Here is an 18497-nt window from a genome sequence, read left to right on the forward strand (position 1 = left end):
CAGCGGGTCGGACCGTTTTAGGCGGAATGGGGGCGCTCAAACCAGGGCAGGCCCGTGAGTTCCCCGCCCCCGCAGGGTCCCGCTCCGGCGCCCGGCGGGCCCAAACCGCAGAGATTAATGCGGGTTCAGTCGAAACCCTCCCGACTCCACGTTGCTTTGGGGTTCGGGGGTGGCGCTTAAGTCCGGGAGCGCCGGCCGAGGCCCTGCGCCGGCCGTTGACGGGCGGGTCGGCCGGGGGGGTGGGAGCGGAGAGCCTGGAGCTGGCAAGGAGGGCGAGGAAGGGGGCTACGGCGGCGATTATTGGGATAAAATATCACGCTAGACACTATTTCGGCCGCGTCCCCCGCGCCCAGCTTCTATCGCGGGCGGGTGCGCCCCGGCATGGCTCGGGGAGCGCGTCTCCCGGAGCCCCCGCCGCCGGCCTTTCAAGTTTAATTTGAGGCATCGGAGCCTTCGGACCTCTTCGAAATCCCCGTTCCTTTTCCTCCCGAGTATTAAAATAAACCTTTTTCTGAAATGAGTGTGGGAATACTCTACGCTTCCTAAATTGCGGAGAGGGGTCTTCTCCGCCTTCTCCACGCCCTATAGCCCACTCCGTCGCCTCTCCTTCGAAAGTCTTAAGGTTAATTCTCATTTAAACTTAGGCTCGTGGAAACTTTCCGAAATGCCCCCGGCACCCGTGAGCCGGTTAAAGGTCCTAGGAAGCGGGAGGAAGGGAATTTTGCTACATCGATGTTACAAGGTCCCTCCAGAAATACTCCTGCAGTGTTTTAGGACAGTGGAGCCTGGGTGGGGAGGGGTGCACGGTGCTGCTACCCACCCAGCCTCCTACGTTTGGATTCTTGTGCAGGATTACTCGATCTTCCCATTTCGGGAGTTTGTAGGTGCTGTCACCCAGAGTCCAGTGTGTTCATTGAACTCACCTAGTTTTGTGAATGAGTTGTAGGGCAACTCATGATCTATCTCTGGTCGGAGAGGGTCGGCAAATAACTCTTGTGCCAAAGCATTGGATCCAAAATTTCTTCTATGGAACACACGGAAGGGATTGTTGAATTAGTTGTATGGCTGGTGGTTTTGGAAAAAACCCTCAAGAGAAAGTTGGAACGGCAGATCATTCAGATTAGTTTCAAAAATGAACCTGTCGTTCCGTCTGGATAGTTGAGTGAGATTGCCTAGACAAAATTCAGTCCTTCAGGCAGGACTGTATCTACACAGAAGGCAATAGTGACCACATTTCTGGACCAATTTTAGGAAGAGTTCCTTAAATTTGTACATTTAATCTAAACTAATTTAGGTGACATTTTGGTGGAGATACAAATAACTGTTGATACAGCTCTGTACATCCAAGAGAACTTTGGGCTTCAGTTTCTCAAACTGCAGCTTTTCAAACTGCACACGAATCAATTTCTGAAATTGAGCTGAATTGGGATCTGCTATTCCTTGAAAAAGAAAGCAAGTGCTTACAGGCTTTGGGGTGATGTGCTGAAAGTAGCTCATTGGATCCCAGTTTTGATTTGTATGCAGTATAGAAATTAATTCCATGATGGGAGGAGGAGAAGTTTTATGAAATGTCCAGTGAAAAAATATATTATGGTCAAATTTGCATGATTCTTGGATGAATGCAAGGCATTTTCTTTTGTGGCAGAAGTCTAAATTCAACTGTAAACTGTGCAAACTAATCATATAAACATTTTTTATTAATAAAGTACAGAGATGTATCTCAGAATACAATGCCAACATTTAGAATATCAGTTTATTGAAAAATAACAGCAATTTTGTCACACCTTGAAATGGCAGACTGAAATTATAGTTTAGATCTTTTAAGCCTATTCATGATGGAGGCATTTTATTAAAAACCTTTGGACTGCAGAAAAGTGAGCTGAGGTCAAGATCTAATTTAAAGCAAACATTTTTAACTGACATGAAGTCTAGTTTGTTACCGTTTTTGTCATTTATATAGCATGATTAACATGTAAGGTCTTTTCAGAAATGACTTCTGGTCCAAGAACTTCAGTCTTTCTCCCTGCTCCATTACTTAGGCTTAAATATTGCAATATTTAGTATTTATTATAGAATAGCAACTGTATGTATTATCGATTTTCCCCATTCCCATTTTCCAACAATTAGAAGGTGCCTCCATTAAAACAAATGGGGGTTGCTTTTAAAATGCATGTTAAAATGTGCTTATAAAAATTTGTTTTCAAATTTAAAAAAATGCACTGAACAATGCTTCACACTGTTTAATAATATTTGATGTTTTATAACACACCATAGGCTTAATAATGCATTTTTACCAAGATATTTTAAAAAATTAGTTCAATTTCTGGAATATCAACTTTTCATTTTTGATTGAGTCTCCTACTCCAATTTAAGAAAAATTGGATTTGCCAAATAGTCCAATCAGCAACCTTGGTGGAATGGAAGGATTTAAGTCAAACTGTAATGGAGTTTGATTTCAATCCAGATATAGAGAGCCCTTCCACACAGCCACTGTTTTTATTCCTCCGACCCTCAGAATCATTTTTACACTGTTGCAATTCTCCTCTCAACCTCCATGTGGGATGAGTAGCAATGTCTGTAGCTGATCAATTAGGGGAACACAAAAATTGGCCTCAGCTAGCACCTTAACCCCATCTTCAGACCACCTAAAGGTCAGTTGCAAAGAAACTCTTCTGCTCTGATTCAGAAGGCTGGGGTGAGGATCATAAGGTGGCACAGGGAGATGGCAGAGGGGAAGAGCTCAGCACAGTAGTGGGGTGAAGCAAGAGTTCCCCCCTGCTACCAAGCTTCAGCACTACAGCTACAAGACTGAATTGGCAGGAGGCTGGGAATTAATTGGCTCTGCTGCTCAGTAGTGCGAATGGTATGTGATCGTGCAGGTGTACCAAGAATCTGCACGGGGAGGTACTCAGAGTCATATTTAAAGCAGATCCCTTTTGTCAATTTTTTGGATTCACAAAACTGAAAATGCTCAGAATGTAACCCTAATTTAGCAGCTCATGTAACTGCAATTGGACAGTTCTTTGAAACAGGGCAATCAAGTAGCAGCACTAAATATAATCCTAGTAACATTGTCAGGACTCTGTCCAGGAACAAAATTGTTAAGTGAAATTAATTAACTAAAACCTAGGTACCTAATGACAAGATTCTTTCTTTCCTTAAATAGAGTATACTGTAATATTGTTCTGCCAGTCTATTTGATTGCAGTAAAATTAAGGTCAGTTATGAACACTTTCATGGTTACTTTATGTATTTGTGAGCTCAGGTGAATATGATTTAATATTCCCATGCAGGTGCTTGTATTTAACCTGTTATCTTCAACATCTGCCTGTATGGGGAGAATATTTTTATCAAATATCCAATCCTAATAAGAACTTCATGGAATCAGAAATAATTATGCGTTTATTTCATGAATGAGACTGGTTCTCCATTTGGCATATGTGGACAGGGGAAGGGGGGTATTGTGACTTGGTAAATCATAATTATTCTCTTAAAGCACAGAAATCCATACATTAAATTACAAGAACTTTAAAGCTATTTTTTTTTTTTGGAAGCTAATAGGAATATTTTAGAAGAAGGAGCATTATGTTTTATAGGTGGATTTTATAAAACATGATTCTGACAGTGCTGACAATAATCTAGCGTATACTGGGGTCTGAATATTTTGGTTCTAAAACTATCATATTTAGAAAGATGGAATTGTGGCAGTTTTGTCATGTCTAGATTCTGGATTTTATTTTTTTAATAGCTTGCAGTGTTCAAATATAGAATTATAGATGATAATGAGAAAAATGCTGCCTGTACTAAATTAACATCTTTCTGATATGTGGGAGTTAGTACGTATTAAGAGCAAGATGATATGAGTCATTTTCATTCTGATCCTAAATTCATGTGGAAATAACTGATATGGGTTTCAGTGGAACTTATACTAGCTGCACATCCATGTATATGGCTGGGAGTGAACCACATTAAGCACCCTTCTGAGTAAACTTACATACGATTGAGTTGCAAATGTGCATATAATGAGCCTTTATAATTGATTAATGTCCATGCAGAAGAGACAGTTGTACTGATGGATTGTCTGTAGTTTTCAGTAGCTGTTCTTGAAGCTAAGTCTGTCATGTGAGCCCAAAAACTAAGGAAAAGCAATTTGCCAATTCATATGCATGAGCTCTTGCTATAGAAGACTATACAAAGAAAACTTGTATGTGGGACATTAAGATTATAACTGCTGTGTAGAGGTCCCTGGTAATGATATGATAAAATGTTCATTAAATTAATAGTATCTGTTGATACTATATGATTTTAGTATTAATCTTTACAATGTGAGGTATAATAAGACTTTATCTTAATAATGTTATTGATGTAAAATGTCTGGTTGCTATTCTATGCATATTTATTAGAGAGTAAGGATTATTGATTTCAGTGAAACTTGCTCCTTAGTAAATGTGATTGGACTCAAGTTGCCAGAAATGTATTGTAGCATATGTTGTCATATGGCAAAATCTAACATTACATAAGGAAAAGCTAGAACGTTCTCTTACTTCTTGTACTCTCCACATTTCCTAAAAAAATAAACTTTGGAGTCATCCCCAACTATTCAGAACTGATTTTGGAAATGTGAAGGGGCAGGGTTATGGGGAATTACCCCCTCCTTTTTTCTATTGCCAGAAGCATTTTTTTTTTCCTCAGTGGGAAAACTGAACTGGATTTAACTATATCTCAGTTTGTTGGCTTATAAGCAACCCAATTACCATTCATCTGTCACCCCTGACAGTTGTGGTAGTATTACATTGCATTTATATAAATGCCCTAGAAGGACTGATATTTGTGAAAGTGGCAAATAGTGGATTCAACCACATCCCAGATTCAGAGGCAGAATGGGATAATTCAGACCAAAGTCCTGAGATCCATTAACCAAGCTCTGGTCCCAGTTTGTTCTTCTGGAGTTTTGTGGCACTTCAAATGTCAGTGCCATGGCAGCTACACCAAAATAAATAAAAGCTCAGTGCTTACACTCTCAGGCTGCTTATAAAACATATTTTAAAACAGTATAACTCAAAACTCTGTGGCCCAAATTATGTCAGATCCCCATTTTCCCTTATAACTCTTTAGCTTTGCTTAGAAATTTAATTCCAGTGTGTCCTCTCACCCTAACAAGGGGGAAACGTTTATAATCACTGAAGTTTTCCTATGCTATACAATGAGAGAGTAAATGTCTATTTTTCTGAATCTTTTTCTGATTGTAGGCATTGAGCCTGCTCAGCCTACTTTTGGAGTTATGGTACTTGGGCTCAGACAGGCTGATTCTGAAGCTTTGATCCAGATTGGGTAGTCTCTGCACACTAAAGTTTGTTTGTTTGTGTGCCACTCCATTTCTGAAGATTCTGAGCAGCTTAAAATAGTTAACGTAGAAACAGAAGGTTAAAAATGGGGGGGGGGAAGAGTAACATTAATAACAACCATATTTGTAACCCCCAGAGCAATCACAAGTTGTTCTGTTGAAATTTTGCAACAAAACTGTAATTTTTCAGAGGTGCAATTTTTTTGCTTTTTTGTTTTTAAGCAACACAGCCATATCATCCCTTTAACTTATCTGGATCCCTTTCAGTAGGGATTCAGGCCTGGGTATGGGACAGAAACAGCATTGGTCGCACTTTTGGATGATCTCTGGCTAGGGCAGGATGGGGGTTGTGCATCCATCCTTGCCTTATTTGACCTCTCTGCAGCTTTTGATACTATCGACCATGGTATCCTTCTGGATTGGCTCAGAGGACTGGGGGTGGGTGGCACTGTGTTGTGCTGGTTCACCTCCTTCCTCTGGGGCCGATTCCAGGCGGTGGTGGTTGGGGAGGAGAGATCCTGCCCTCGGCCCCTGTTATGTGGGGTGCCGCAGGGTTTGGTGCTCTCCCCACTCCTGTTTAACATCTACATGAGGCCACTGGGTGAGCTCATCCATCGCCATGGGGTGAGGTATCAGGAGTATGCTGATGATACCCAATTATACATCTCTGCCCTGGAGAATTAAGCTTATCCCGGTGCCTGGAGGCTGTGAGGGTCTGGATGGGGAAAAACAGGCTTCAACTGAACCCTGGCAAGACTGAGTGGCTTTGGGTTTTGGGGCCTTCTGGTGCTAGGGCTATGCCATCTTTGGTATTGAATGGGGTTGCACTGCCTGAGATAGACCCCGTGTGCAATCTGGGGGTCCTCCTGGACTCACAGTTCCAGCTCTAAGAGCAGGTGGCAGTCGTGGCTAGGAGGGTCTTTGCATAGCTTCGTGTTGTGCTCCATTCCTAGATCAGCGGGACCTACTCACTGTCACTTATGCCCTAGTCACCTCCAGTTTGGATTTCTGTAATGTGCTTTACATGGGGCTGCCCTTGAAGAGTATCTGGAAACTTCAGCTGGTGCAGTTATGTATGCCCCTAGAGTGGTACATGTTACACCCTGCTCTGCAAGCTGCATTGGTTGCCAGTTTGCTTCCAGGTCAATTCACGGTGCTGATTTTGATCTTTAAAGCCCTTCAAGGCATGGGGCCAGGTTATCTGAGGAACCGCCTCTCCCCATTTACATCTGCCCATCCCATCAGATCTGGCAGGGAAGGCATGCTGCGGATCCCATCTGCTAGAGAATTACACTTGGCGGGTCCCAGGAGGCGGGCCTTCTCTGCTGTGGCGCCTGCCTTGTGGAATCTCCTCCCGCCAGAAGTGAGATTAGCTCCATCCCTCTTAACATTCCGCAAGTCCCTCAAGACCTGGCTATGTGATCAGGCCTGGGGGTCCTGGGGGACCGGGGAGATTTTACGATGGCTCCCTTATTAATTTTATCCCCTCCTGTTTTGTGTGTTTTACTGTTTTTTATATGTAGTAGTTTTTATGTATTTATTCTTTTTAATTGTTGTATGCTACCCAGAGTCACTTTGTGTGAGATGGGTGGCTATATAAATATGACAAACAAACAAACAAACTTGTCCTAAATTCTGAAAAGCTGCTCCCCAGTAACATTGTTGTGTCACAGTTGGTCTTTGGAGGCCTAAAAATAAAGTTTAATGTGCAGTCCTTATCTTAAAAAAGTGTGATCCACATTTGAAAAAAAATGGCTCTGATTTACAACATAGATACTTACTAAAAATAATCCTTCTTCAAAAGGGTCTCCAAATCACCTGGTTACTTGTTTGTTTCTATTAAAAAGATTCTGTAAGAGTTGTAAGCATTTTAGGAGCAGCTTGTAGAAGATAATTTTGCAACAGTTTTCAGTATAAGAATTGCAGGCATCCATATGTGTCGAAAAATGAGAGCCTACTATGTTTCATATATTGTGTGATATGTAACAGGTTTCAAAGTTTAGTAAATGATACAGTTTGAAATCAACAGGCTGTTTTCAGTAGAATAGGAAGACATTTGTAGAATAGAAAGACTTGATCCTTCTGAGAGAATTCTCATTCAGAGCAGGAGATGCAGGGAATCTGAAAACAGGCTCCTTTACTTTCTTTTACATCCTTTACAATACTTTTTTCTTCTTAGACAAAATTAGGTAATATTTCTAGGTGTAATAAATCCTTTTGTGGGATACACTTTGCCAAATTTGTATTGATAGATACAGAGGTGGCTGTACAAAGGGAATATTTATAAATGCAGAATAATAAACACAAAGATTCATTAATTCCCATCCATAGTATTACTAATTTTTGATAGGTGATGTCTGTGTAAACAGCAGACATCCTCAACCTATTCCAAATGAAAGAGGTTTGCAATCTTAGGATTTGTGCAGAAAGGGAAGATTTGCATCTGCCATAGTCACTTTGTAGCTGTGTGAACAATGATGGAAATATGAGGGGGAAAGTGACTTTCTAAGAGTGAACAAATGGTGGCAGACCCCTTAACATTTTATTTATTTATTTATTGTTTATGTGATTTATATAGCTGCCATCTCACCAAGATGACTCTAGGAGGCACACAGAAATTAAAACCAAAGGAACAATAACAGTTTATAAAACATATGTACAAAAAAAAGCTCCAAAACAAACCACGGATCAGGGGCTGAAAATAAAAACTTTGCCTGTCTTTCCTGAGACAGCTGATATCTGAGGTGTCATTAGTAGGTGAGAAGATGGGGGATGGATGAACATCTTTTGGGTAGACTGCAGTTTTTATTCAGCCGCAGAGAAACTTGTGGAAAACATAGAAGGATATAAGAACACCCTTATTTGTAAGTGGGCAAGTGGCTAACTGAAATAAGAAAGATCCTTGTCAGATGGGCACAATTGTCATGTACCAATGGAAAAGGGTCACTTAGGTGAGATAGGCGGCCATACAAATCAAATAAATAACACAGTGCCTTAATATTCATTGTTTCTGTGCTTCAATGAAGGAACATATGAAGAAAGATTTCAGTCATAGCTTGACTATGTAGAAGAAATTAAAAATTGAAAATAAAGTCAAGGTGATAAAAATGATAAGAATCAACACTCAGGGAAACGTACAGTATATGAAAAGGCAAGAAACTGAACTCTTGAAGCGGGAGGTTAGACTTCATAGGCCCTCGCAATTCTAGGATCCTCTGGCAGTAGCAGAGTGAAACTGGCACTTCCTCTGAGGTGTTTGGGAAAGATTGACTTTCAAGAATATCAATTGCTCTCTCAAAAGAGTTTCCAGATGGCTTTAATGGGATATAAGAGTATTAACTGTCATCAAGAAATTTGAAGGGCTGGGGAAAAACTGTTAGCTTGTTTTTACAAAATTGGAGAAAAATAGAAAATTATGAAATATTTATTAACATTTTCTTTTTAAATGTACATAAAATGGTTAAGATGCAAAAAAAAAAAAAAAAGAGCTCTCTAGTGGGAAATATACCAAACCATGAAATAAACCAATAGGTGAAAGTGTAGAAAAGCTTTAATTTTTATATTTAAATTCCAGAAAGCCCAGAATATGTTTTAAAATAATTAGTGCAACATTTATGGTATTCTTTGTATTCAGTACTAACATTTTAGTTACCTGCTTCTCCTAACCAGGCAAAAATTAAGAGATGCTACATTCCTTAGTGTTCAACAGCTTTAGTCTCCCAAATCTCCCCCCCCCGTGAAAAAAATCAAAACTTTCTTTCAGTAGCTTTTACAGTTTTTAAAAAAATTATATTTCTGCTTTTGCAGACAATATCCTTTGAATGTTGGGATCAAGGTGGATAGGCACAGCCACTCTTGCTGAGCCTTGCTATGTTTGGTTATGGGCTGTCTCTGTGCACTTGGGGATACACTGCATCCGTTAATGCATTGGCAGGGTCCACATGGCATGTCGGCAGAGTAGCGGTACACTGCTTCTCCGTTTTCCAACTCTCTTGAAGGTGCTGGCTTAGAGTTCCACCCTCTCTGGCCAGACAGACTTGCTGAAGGTGCTGTAAAATGGCAGTGCAGGACAAGCTTCTGAGGGGCTCCATCTGACTAAAGAGCTGGTCTTCCTCAGCCAGGGTCTCATCATCAAAATAATTAATAATCTAGGGTGATGTTGGGAAGCATTGTCTTGGAGCTCCATACTTACACCCCCACCCTCACAACATGTGTCCTCCATATTGGTCTGCCTAAGCCTCTACTACTTATAAGGAAGAGGCTGAGGGGAATTTCTCATACTCTGTGCGTACACCAGTTTTGCTTTTTTCTGCATATTAGAACAGACTGGAGCTACCTTCTCACTTCAGTAACCTTCTTGGTTCTTCCTATTGAAGCTTTTTTTGCGGTCCCAAGAGGCAGCATGGGCTGGGATCTGCTGCCCCCATAAAAATGTTTTATCCAATACTCTGCCTCTTCTCTTCCAATCCCTAACAGTTTTCAGAGCACAGAGTAGTGTCTCTGCCAATAAAAAAGTAAGGCAGGGAGAAAGAACTAAATAACACTGATGTCTCTATTCTTACCTCCACAATGCTCACTATAAAAAGATTGTTGCTAATTTCCCCAGGGAATTGTAGCAATGTGAAATACATCCCTCTTCTGTATCCATGACTTCATCAGTGTAAGATGTTTCCCTCCTTTCTTTCTTGCATCACTAAGGCCAGTGTTGCCAAGGATTCAGCAACACTACTAGCCCAATTGCTCCCTCTTCTACAAAACAACCCTCAGAGCTGTGTGAGTGTACTCGCTCCTCCTGGGCATGTAATAAGGATGTGGGACTTAACTGGGTGTCAGCTGTTACAGCATCAACTCTGACTCGATCTTTGGGTTCCATGTAGGATATAACATGAACTACTAGAGGAATTGTGAAGATAAATAAATGTGCATGTTAAATAGGCTGAATTGGAATGGAAATAGAATCGGAAAGGAATAGAAAACTGAAAGCGTTGGGATTTATTTAATTTAAAATTAAGATTGGAGAATTATCTAAAGAAAATCTTACTAACAATTATTCCACTAAGAATGGAGAATATACTAGAATAAAGATATAGTGTAAACTTGGAATGAGGGGCTGAAGCAGCTAAGTAAAAAAAAAAATAATAAAATGGTTCTCCATACTACCAGGACAGTTTGTAACCATTTCATTGAGAATCTGATCCATTAAAAAAAATAACAGAATCTAGTGATGAATTGGTCACTGTAATTAAAATGTAGGCCTGTCATTCGCTCAGTTCAGCTCCCCTTCCTTTCCCTATCCTTGCTTTTCTGGAAAACTGAAATCTAGAAATGCAGGTATACAAAGCCTTGTCCCAGCAAGGCGAAGCAACCTGGCTTCGCCTTTAGACTCTTGGAGATTTGTCAACTCAGAATTCATTCAAATCCTATGCATATTCCTATTACCTGCTGTTAGTTTTGCAGATACACATAAATGGTGGTGGTATAAAAGTGAAGGAGCAGGATGGTATAATATGATATGCAGTTATTCAGTGTTACTGACTTTCTGACTAGCAGGCATTACCTCAGAAACATAGATGTGGAATGCTTCTAATGCTGTTTAAACATTTTAAGCAAAGAATCCTGATTTTTTTAAACTATAAACTTTTCCTTTTGTTTCTCCTGTCTTTTTCCTTGCTCACATGATTGTTTAAACAAGCCATGCATAGATAGTTTAATGTGACATTTGAACCAGAAGTTATGCTTTATGGTACTCAAACCAGAATTGTATTCCAGGTTAAACTAGAGTTTGTTGGCTTGTGGATACCTGTTTCTTTGGGCACAATAAATCATAATCCTGGGTCTGGGTACAGTATTCACCTCACCAAACTATCCATGTCTGGTTTGTTTATTTGCTCATATGAACAAATAGGTGATATATACTAACATGTGCTTATTGACGTTATTGGTTCATAAATCAAGGAAGGGTCCTGGCTTAAAGCGATAAGCAAATATGTTTGTTGTCAAACACTTTAAACCTTGAACATCTTTAAAACCTGGAAATCAAAAAAACAAAACAAAACAAAAACCTTCCAGATAAAATTAATTGTGCAGAAGACTTGTTAGTGCAGGCAGCCTAGGAGCAGGTAGCATGAATAAAAAGGGAGAATGAAGATCACTGTATAGAAAATACAGTAGATATGATGACTGAGAAAAGAAATCTAGTATATCTATTCCCTCTTTCTTTCACATACTCATGAATTTGTTGTCTCACAAACTACTGATAAGCGGATTTTTTTCAAAAACTAGCTACATGCTTTTCTTTTTAAATCAAACTATTTAGATGTAAAATATATGATTAATGCGCACACCTTTGTCCTGAGTTTCAAAATTCACTTGTAAGTAAGTGCAGTTGGGTATTTTATACTTGATTTCAAGCAGAAACACATATAGTATATTGATTCCTAATAGAGGAAATGAAAGTCATTTAGAGCTAAGAAGAGGTGTTTAATTGAACAGCTGAGCCATTGCCCCCTGCTCCATTTAGTACCCTATGAAAGTAATTATTATTTAAAAAAAAAAAAGTTTCTGGAAATTGATTTACATTAATTTGCATATGGTGCAATCTTCAGGCTATGGGTCTGGTGGTCAAAGGGCTGAAGTTCAAGGGGTCTGAAAATTGTAGTGCATATGAAACTAAGGATCCAAATACGTTTGCCCATATTTAAATGGAGGATTCAGTGGAACAAGCTGTCTTTAGAAAATTCATGAAATCTTCAATATATTTTTGCATGTAAAGATTTAGATAACTATTCTCTGATTACTGGCCAGACTAGTTAGGTCTTGGGGATTAAAGCCCAAAACATTTGGCAAGTATCAAGATACCTACATCTGAATACAGGTAGTCCTCAACTTATAACCACAGTAGAGACCGGAAAATTTGTCATTAAGCAGGGAGTTGTTAAGCAAGGCATCACATGACCACACCCTATTTTACGACATTTTTTGTGGTGATTGTTAAACAAATCACCATGGTCGTTAAATGAATCACACAGTTCCCCATTGATTTTGCTTGTTGGAAGCCATCTGGGAAGGTTGCAAATGGTGATCATGTGACTCTGGGATGCTGCAACCATCGTAAATACATACCAGTTGCCAAGTGCCTGAATTTTGATCACATGACCATGGGGACATTGTGACAGTTGTAAGTGTGAGGACCAGTCGTAAGTCATTTTTCAGCACTGTCATAACTTTGGAATAGTCACTAAGTGAATGGTCATAAGTTGAGGGCTACCTGTAATAGTATGATTTGGTTTTATGCCATAAGTAATGCAGCTTTATCACATGTATTTTTTGATATATTTTTCCTGTGATTTTTTTCTTAGACAATCTACTTCATCTTGACTCATCATCATTCCAAGATAGTGGCATCTCTGGGGCTCTCTGCTAATGTTAATATGGTACAGAAGATTTAAAATTAGGTAAGTCCTGATATTCATTTAGATGAACATCAATATGTGTTGTCAGCTTCTCTTTTTGCATTTTAACTTTATTGTTGGGGTTTTTTTTTTCAGCTGATGTTCACAAGAAAAAGAGTCACGTGATGTATGAAGGCAAACATATACACTTTTCTGAGGTTGACAATAAGCCATTGTGCTCCTACAGCCCCAAACTGTGTAAGCAGAGGCGATTAAATGGCTACGCCTTCTGTATCAGGCATGTTCTGGAGGATAAGACTGCCCCTTTCAAGCAATGTGAATACGTGGCGAAGTACAATAGCCAACGCTGCACCAACCCCATCCCTAAATCTGAGGACCGCAGGTAAGTGATGGCAGCATAACTAAAACAAAAACAAAAAGGTAAGTAAGGTAAATAATGGGAGCTATATAAGTCTATGAATGATCAGTGATATAAGTGAGAGGCCACTTGTGAATTTGATGAATTTATTTATTTATAGGACTTACATGGCCGCCTGTCTCACATAATGACTCTCAACGATCCATAAAACGTAGCTAAAAACAAAGGTACCCTTCCCCCCAGGCGCCAGACCAAACATCCTCACAGCTCAACCCCCATCCTAGCCCAGTGCTTGGGGGAAGAGCTGAATACAACAACCTTAGCTTCCATTTTAGCTGGAGGAATAGAATACGAAACACTATCTGTTGGGAAGACAGTTGAATATCACAAAGGTTAGACAATGTATAAGCAAAAATTCTTCTCAGTAAACATGCAAACTTAATATTTTTGAATGTATGCAACCATGAAATCTAGTATATTTTCACAAAAGCTGAGTACCCATGTACTGTACACAAAATGCTGTGTTTAAAAAAACTGCAAAAAGAAAAATTAAATAAGAAGTAGGCATGCTACAGTCTAAAGCAGCAGCAATATAAAGCACCTTTTTATTTCCAATAAGGCCTCTAGATGCCATATAGGCCTTCTTAGGAAATTAAAAACAGTGGAAGGCCATAACCCAATACTTTACTTTGGTAGCCTTTTTCTGAATTGGCAAGTTCCCCCATGACTGTCACTTTATGAATATAAACATGGTGTGCTATAATATTTTTAAGTATACCTATAGAACCCCTTGGACCATAATTGCTTTTGTTCTGTTTTTCTGAGTCATTCATTATTTTCCTCTTTTGAAGACTATTTGGCTTATCCAGTGGCCTATTAGTTCTGCTTTCAAGTGGCTAAATACACTAATAGTGAGACATGGCTTTAAATAATGTATATTTTCCAAAAATATGAAATTTCTTGAATTACCTGATGAGGAAAATGCACCTTAAATTCTAGCCCAATAATATTTGAAATACATACATTTATGGCAACATACCATATTTTTCCATCAATAAGACGCTCCCATGTACAAGACGACCCCCACTTTTCCAACCCAAAATTAAGAAATCAATATTTTAAAGATAGTGCAGAACACATTTTTATTTAGTAATTAGTTAACATTTACCTGATACACTTGGTGAGAGGAGGTCCAGACCGTCTCTCTACAGCTCTATTTCCATGCTCTTTTGCAAAACTGATTACCTTCAGTCACGAGTGAAACTGCCGATAGCTTGTCTCTGCAAACAGACTTCCTCTAATTGGTTTGTTCAGCATCAGCTGATGTCAGTTACATCAGGCTCGTGATTGGAGGAAGTCTGTTTGGGAGACAAGCTATTTCACTCGTGATTGGAGGCTAGCAATAGGAGGAAGCCTGTCTGCAGAGACAAAGTATGGGCAGTTTTGCAACCGCGCAGTTCTCTCCTCAGCTGACTTCCTTGAATAAGACGCCCTTCAATTTTTAGCATAAGGATTTTAGAAAAAAGTATTGTCTTATAGTCGGAAAAATATGGTACATTGAGTGGAATGAAAGGATTAATAGAGTAAATTAAAGATGAACAGCTTGACTTGTTCCCTGCTACAGCATGCGCAGCAAACTTACAGTGGTCTCCTTTTCAAGATACAGGTAGTCCTCATTTACTGGTTGACTCGTTTAGTGACTGTTCAGAGTTACAACAGTGATGAAAAAGTAACTTTGTGACCAGTCCTCACATTTATGACCTTCGCGGGTCTGTAAAGCAAAGGAAAGCTGAAGTAAGATCATAAGCACAGTTACAGTTTCACATAGTGACCACTTCGCTTAATGACCAAGTTGCCAATCCCAATTGTGGTCAGTAAACAAGGACTACCTGTAAATTGATAGCACGGAATATAATTGCCTCATTCACTCTTCACTGCAGTGCAGGTAGCTTAGATCTTAAAATGGATATGTGCAACTGCTGTGACCCTCCCTTACCTCTTCTCCCAAGTTCTTCTATTTTGCTTCTGTGTGGCCTGCAGGCCTTAATGAGGTGTCACTGAAAGGACAAAAGTGAAAGGGGGATCAAGAGACTTTCTTTAACTTATTTATCAATCCTATTCCAAGTATATAAGGTAGATTATAGTACTGATCTGGTTTCTTCTCAAATGAATAGAGCAAAACTTTGCTCTGCCATTTCAACAGACAGTGATAATTACTGCAGTTGGAGAAGTTTGAACCACAAAGATTTTGTGGCGGTGGCACTAAATTTTAGTTTTGTTGTTGTACATATATATTTGTAAATAACCCAGCTATTCTATTAACACTATTCAAAATAATGTGTCTTTAATTCTATGTATCTAAGAAAATAATCTGAGACTCATCCTTGCATACTCTTGCATTACAAATATTTTCTTGCCTTCGTAGATTTAAATTATTTGGCTGAGGCCTGATAAGGTGTTTTTAGCTAAAGAGGGAACTGCTAAAATAATAGGGTATAAGAATGCTTTGTTGTGGCTTTCCAGATAAAAACTTGTTCTGTGTATTCTTTGCTACATGTTGCAAGTAGGAAGGCTAATAAAAAGTGTGAAACTTTGCATCATCATAATGGAAAACAGGATGCCAGAAAGTAAGGAATACAAATTACTAAGGTGAACTATTGGAGATATTTATATGTAGAGATGAATAGAAATCTAATTCTCCCCAGATTACTTTTTATCTATCTATCTATCTATCTATCTATCTATCTATCTATCTATCTATCTATCTATCTATCTATCTATCTATCTAAGGCATATACCAAACTTCTGCAGTTAAGGAAGTGAAATTTTGCAACACCTCAGGGAGAATCACATCATTCTCAATATTTACTTTGAGGATTAACATTTAAAAAAAAAACACCTCAAAATCAAATGTTGCGTTAGTCAAAACTAACTTTAAAAGCAGTGCCCTGTCTGTCTGTCTGTCTATCTTATTTGCATGGGGCTGGGTTCAAATTCTGGATTGCATGATGGAAAACATCCTACTTCTTATAGCAATTCACCCCATAGCCAATGGCAGGTGAAAATTGAGAAGGACCTTTCAAGTGGTACATAAGCTCATATTATATGGGGATGGTTTGAAAACAGTTTGGAAAATAATTATGTGCCATCAAGTTGGCATCAACTCTTAGCAACCACATAAATACATTCTGTCCAGGAGGATCTGAAAGCCTGGTCCTTCAGATCTTCCAACAATGCACCCATCGCCTCTGTAATTGAGTCCATCCATTTTACTGTTGCTCATTGTCTTCTCTTTTTTTTCTACCTTTCCCAGCATTCTAGACTTCTCCAGAAAGCTAGGTCTTTGCATAATGAATCCAAAGTATGATAATGTGAGCCTGATCATTTGCGCCTTGAGTGAGAACCCTGGGTTGATTTGTTCAATGATCCATTTGCTTGTTTTTTTGACTTGTCATGGTATTGTCAGGAGTCTTTTCCAACTTCAAGGTTCAAAAAGCATCAATGCTCTTTCTATCCTGATCCTTCAAAGTCCAACTTTCACTTCCACAGAGTGTCACAGGGAAAACCATTGCCTGCATTATTCTGATCTTTGTAGGTATAGACCAGGCCTGCACAACACACAACTTGTAGAGTGGAAAAGGCCAATTTGACAAATTTGCAGGCTGCAAAGGAAGAGCTGGTGGGCTGATCAGCTGTTCAGTGGCTAGCACAGCAGCAGCAGCAATGGCCTTGGTGAGGCCTGAGGTGTTGGAGGCACTTGGCAGCATGTCCTTTGTAGTGGGCGGCAGTGTTTGGTGTTTGTGAATTAATTGATTTTTTAATAAATGCTGGCAGGCTGCACAAGGCTGCTTGGCAGGCTGCATGTAGCCCGTGGGCCATATGTTGTGCAGGCCTAGTATAGACACATTCTGGCATCCGAATACCTTTTCCAAGGCCTTCATGGCTATTCTACCAAGTGCTGTTATGCAACCTATTTCTGGACTGCTGTTCCTTTACTATTGCTAGTTACTCCTAAAAAGAGAAGCTATCCACCACTTCAGTATTTTTATTGTCACTTCTAAGGCTGGTTGCTGTATCTGTTTTAATTTTAAGCCTATTTTTTCACTTGATTTTTATGACAAGAACTTGCATGTCCTTTGTGCTTTCAGCTATCAGTAGTGTCATCAGCTAGTGCAAGTTATTAATGTTTCTTCCTCCAGTTTTAAATCCATGCTCATCTTCTAATCTAGCTTCCCTCAATATATATTCCACATATATATATATATATATATATATATATATATATATATATATATATATATATAATTGTACTTTATATTTGTATTATTTATGTTTTTACTGATTTTAAATTGTTTCATTTTGAACCACCCAGAGTCCCTCCTTGTGGGGGAGTTGGGCGGTGATATAAATTTGATAGATAGATAGATAGATAGATAGATAGATAGATAGATAGATAGATAGATAGATAAATGTCAAAGCTGACGTCTTTTTGGTATTCTTTGGCTTTCTCAATTTTACAGAATGTGTCAGCAATAATGTCTCCTGTTCCTCGGCCTTTCCTAAGGCCAGCTTGAACATTTGGCATCTCCCTTTCCATGAAGGGTTCTAATCTGTGTTGGATGATCCTAAGCATTATTTTGCCAGTGTGTGAAATTAAGGATTTTTACAATAGTTTGCACACACTGTTAAGTGTCCTTTCTTTCGTATTGATAGGTAGGTTGACCTCTTCCAATCTCTTGGTCACTGTGTTATTCTCCAAATTTGCTGGCATAGCTTGGTTAGAACCTTTACTATTATTCTTCGGTTGCTTGCCATATTTGAGTAGTTATTCCATCAATTCCTCTGGCCTTTTTACTTGGTAATGACCAGAGTGCTGATCTAACTTCATCTTCTAGTACTAGAGAGTCTTGTAAGCAGGAGATATTTTCTAAAGTACCTTGGATATTGACATTGCTACTGTACAGGATTTCTGTATAGTCCTTCCATCTTTGTTTGACCATCTTTGTATCAATTACTATCTGTCTATTGATGTTCTTTAGCATGCTAGTTCGAGGCTGGAACCTCCTGAGTTCAGTTTGAGAATTGCAGTTGATAAAAACTCAGCTGTTATAGTAGTGACTGAAGCTGGTAGTTTGGAACAAAGCATGCTGATCCTACCAGTTTGTATCTAGTATTAGAGAGCCTAGGGCCCCAAGTGTATTGAGCCGATATCATGGTTGTGTTATTTGTTGTGTTCGTTGGGGTTTTTTTGGCTGTTATATATGTTAGTTTGTTATAATGTTTTTATCTTGTTTTAAAACATTGTTGGTCACCCAGAATCATGTATTTGAGATGGGCAGCCTATAAATTGAATGAATGAAGCAAGCAAGCAAGCAAAACCAGC

General features: G+C 39.1%; 1 protein-coding gene across 1 annotated transcript in view; it reads left to right on the plus strand.

Moving 5' to 3' along the window:
• INO80D (INO80 complex subunit D) overlaps positions 1-18497 on the plus strand; it is a 42672-nt gene that overhangs the window by 464 nt on the left and 23711 nt on the right. The window contains exons 2-3 of the mRNA XM_007436677.3: positions 12703-12798; positions 12892-13138. Coding sequence (XP_007436739.1) covers positions 12921-13138 — 218 coding nt within the window. The 5' untranslated portion in view covers positions 12703-12798; positions 12892-12920. The remainder of the gene's footprint in view (positions 1-12702; positions 12799-12891; positions 13139-18497) is intronic.

Source organism: Python bivittatus, unplaced genomic scaffold, assembly GCF_059951505.1.
Source record: "Python bivittatus isolate LINGU-HERP-01145 unplaced genomic scaffold, Pbiv_v1 ctg000200_np1212, whole genome shotgun sequence".
Taxonomy (NCBI): Eukaryota; Metazoa; Chordata; class Lepidosauria; order Squamata; family Pythonidae; genus Python; species Python bivittatus.